This window comes from Cystoisospora suis (assembly GCF_002600585.1).
Source record: "Cystoisospora suis strain Wien I chromosome Unknown contig_4367, whole genome shotgun sequence".
Classification (NCBI taxonomy): Eukaryota; Apicomplexa; class Conoidasida; order Eucoccidiorida; family Sarcocystidae; genus Cystoisospora; species Cystoisospora suis.
In genome coordinates this window covers 1-3,604 of record NW_027157159.1, presented here as the reverse complement: position 1 = coordinate 3,604, position 3,604 = coordinate 1, and the positions used below count along the sequence as shown (strand labels likewise).

The 3,604-nt window shown below is 43.6% G+C and overlaps 1 protein-coding gene across 1 annotated transcript; it reads right to left on the bottom strand.

Moving 5' to 3' along the window:
• Positions 1-480: 480 nt before the first annotated feature.
• On the bottom strand, positions 481-3,557 carry CSUI_008000 (60s ribosomal protein). Its single transcript, XM_068068140.1, has 4 exons — positions 3,347-3,557; positions 2,077-2,182; positions 1,285-1,528; positions 481-967 (listed from the first exon to the last, which is right to left on the bottom strand). The coding sequence occupies exons 1-4, from the start codon at positions 3,347-3,349 to the stop codon at positions 745-747; spliced, it is 576 nt and encodes a 191-aa protein (XP_067919880.1). The 5' UTR covers positions 3,350-3,557; the 3' UTR covers positions 481-744.
• Between the last annotated feature and the right edge of the window lie 47 nt (positions 3,558-3,604).

Below are 3,604 nucleotides of genomic sequence, written 5' to 3'. Positions count from 1 at the left end.
GGATAGGATTCTTCATCCTTTTTTTCTTCGGCACTAGTGGCGAGCTTCTCGTACTGATACGACTTGCACGACGTTCACTACGGTCACCGACTTTTCAGAGGGTGTACATACACCTGAACATCTTGACATAGACCTACAGCACAGACCCCTATCCCTTTCTATACAACATATCCAGCCCTGTCCTATCCTATCTATCTCAGTACAGGCAGTCTGTTTCTACACTAGCTGTCTCTCCATGTATTGTCTCCTAGACTGGATCAGCTGTCCTTTCTTTTCTCCTCTGATCTCGCACCAGCACGACGACCTTCATCATCCTTAAGATCCGAGAGTAGCGTCTTTTTGTTTGAGAACGTCAAGCTACCATCAGTCGAAGAGCCTCTCCTTTAAACAGGAACACGACTTTCGTTCACCACATGAACCAGTTAGATGGACTACAGAGAAGAAGTAAGGATCACTCGAAGATGAAAAGAGGAAAAGAAAGGCAGAAAGAAAGAAAAGAAGAAAGATGATTCCCGCATGCACTGGGACTACTACTAGACAGGTAGACAAAAGATCTCTCTGTTCCTCCTATCCATCATAGATTGTGCGTGCATGCATGCATGCAAAAAACAGACATCTATTACAGACATATACAAGCCAGTCACACCTCATCACCATCACTTTCTTCTTTCTTTCTTTCTTGCCATGAATCTCTCTCTCCCTGTCTCTTAACTCTTTCTTTCTCTCTCCTTTCAACACTTCACCTCAATGTGCTCCCTCAACAGCTCCAGCGGCCTCAGCATTCTTCTTATCTTCCTTCTGCTTTCTCTTCTGTTTAACTGCGGCGGCCTTGAGTTTTCTAGCTTCGAGCTGCTCTTGGAGAGCCTTCTCCTTCACCTTCATGTTCTTCTCGTTGTGAATAGCCTCGATCAACACACGCTTGTTCTTGAATTGGTTACCCTTGCATCTCATGTACATGCTGTGGTACCTGGTGAACATAATGGCCAACAAACAAACAGAAATTTAATAGTAAGGAAACATACACAAAGAAAAAGTGACGACACCACACGCACAAAGAAGAGGACTGAACGAAAATCTGTATCTCTTCACGTCTTGAACTCTGTATCACCGCCTCCATCTCTTTCCTTCTTTCAATCTCTCATTCCCTATTTCTCTATGTACAAAGATCTCTATGATCTCTGTATCATCCGTCTCTCTCTCTATCCCTCCCTCAGTCTCTTCCTTCTTTCTCCCTTCCTGTCTCTCCTACCCTCTCCCCTCCATTGCTATCTTTCTTTGACTTACATGTGCTTGTCGATTTTCTTGGCATCTCTGTACTTCTTGAGAAGTCTCCTTAGAACCCTCTGGCGGCGAATCCAGAGAACCTTTCCCGGCAGACGAGCTTCTTGAGTACCCTTACGTTTACCTTTGCCCATGTGTCTCCCGAGGCGCTTCGCTTCCTGATACAAACGGACGCGATATCTCGAGTGAACGGCCACGGCTTTACGAATAATGAGGTTATCCTTCACGAGCTTTCGGATGCTGAAACCTACAGAAAACAGAAGGGAAGAAAGAAGAGAAGGAACTCCATGAAAGAAAAAGAAAGGCAACGTTCTCCAACACAGAAAGACAACAATGTCGAGCCCCAAGGGTCAGACCCCCCTTAATAGAGACAACATCCATAGATGACCGATCTACTGACCCTTTCTCTCAACGTCCCTATCCCTTTACTGGTGAAGGAAATCGATTCATCTATCTCGAGATATGCCTACGAACGTCACAGAAAAACTATATCTCCACACACCGAAAGAAAGAAAGGCGAAAAAGACAGTGAGACGGATACCTGCCTAGGATTGTTCCTTCTACGTTGGCTGACTGTTCTCAACAGCCTTCGCCCTTCCTTCTTACACACTCACACACTTGGCGAAAAAGCCAATCCAGACATGAGGAAAGAAATCGTTGCTTCTCTTTCTTCCTTTGTTTCTACGAACTGTAAAGATTCATAGATGAAGACGAAAGGAGGAAAAGTGTGGAAGAAAGAAGATTCGTTGGAAGAAAGGAAAGAAGAAAGAGCAAGATTGCATGTATGTTTCTTACGTGAGTTGGCCATGGAGATGTCACTAGTTTCATTGGGGTCCATCCAAATGCGGCGTTTGCCGCATTTGAGAATAGACGCCGCCAGGCGCTTCTGGAGTTGCAACGACTGAAGAGAGAAAGAGAAAGAAAAGAAAAAGAAGTCAGAAAGGAACGGCGTAAGAAACGTACTAGTGTGAATGAAGGTGGATGGCGCTGATGTGTAGATGAGGAGTTACGGCAAACACGTAAGAAGAAAGTCAACGGCAAATCATCCAGTAAAGCAGGTGACAGAGAATTGAAGACAGGAAGGAGAAACAAAATGATACAGATTACATACACAAGGAGAGATACAGTCGAGATATACGTATACGTGTCTAGAGATGAAGAACAGAGTAGAGAGAGACCCATGTTGAGCTATGTTAATACAGGCCTAGCTTACTGAAGAGTGTCACTACACGAGAAATCTTATCATGAGATGACTGGATAAACGAGCAAGTAACATCGGTGAAATAGAGACAGAAAGAGAAACAGGGAGCACGAACGAAGATAGGGGATTGCGATGACGAACAAAGGTGTCTCTTTTTCAAGGGAGTATAAACAAGGTGCTCGAAGTTCACCCGTCTCTACAGCAGCACGCAACTAAAGTAGAAAGCAAAGACATAGATTGAGACAGAACAACGTCCCAGCTACGTGAGAAAGAGAAGTAGTCGGTCTAGCGAGGAAGAACACAAAGAGACTGAAAAGAGAGAGAGGTTTCTCGGTGAATCGCAACTCCTGGATGAAGATGATAAAAAAGAAAAAGAAAAGAGGTAAGGAAAAAACACGAAAATGGATAAAAGAAGACAATCCAAACACACACACAGAGAGAAGCCGTTTTTCTTTCTTCTCATCTGTCTCTCTCGTCACTTGTCTCTCTCTTGGACGTTGTTTTCTCTTTGTTTTCCATCCTCCAAAGTGAACAGGAGGAAGGAGAAATGATTCAGAGAGTCATTTTGCAAGAAAAGAAAAGAAGAGAATGTGAAAGAAGGACGATGGCACCAGCAGCAGCAAAATCGTGATTTTCTACCACGTCGAATAGGCGAAGGAAAGGAAGCTGAGAGGCGAGATCAAGGCAAGCACCGCGATAGTTTCAGTTTGTTTGTTCTAGCAAAGAACAAAAGAGAGAATTGAGTACGTTTTAAAAATAAAGAAAAGAAAGAAATGAAAGAAAGAAGAAAAGAAAGAAGATTGAGAAGAAGCCTGTTGTTGTTGTGGGGAGAGAGAGGCAAAGAAAGAAGGAATGGAGACTTACCATGTTGAATGAGGAGAGGAATCAGACGATAACCAGAGGTGTCCAGACTTCTTGAAGAAAAAAAAGAAAGAAAAGAAAGAAAAACAGCAAAAACTATCTTCTTTCGACCTCGCTATCCATACACCACACCCACTCCGCGATTCTTCTCTTTCCCCATGAAGGAAAAGAATCTCTTTCTCTCTCTCTTCGCTCTCTCCTAAACTTGTTAATCAATTGTCCAGATATAAAGCCTCCTTCATCATCCACCCCTTTCCCCCC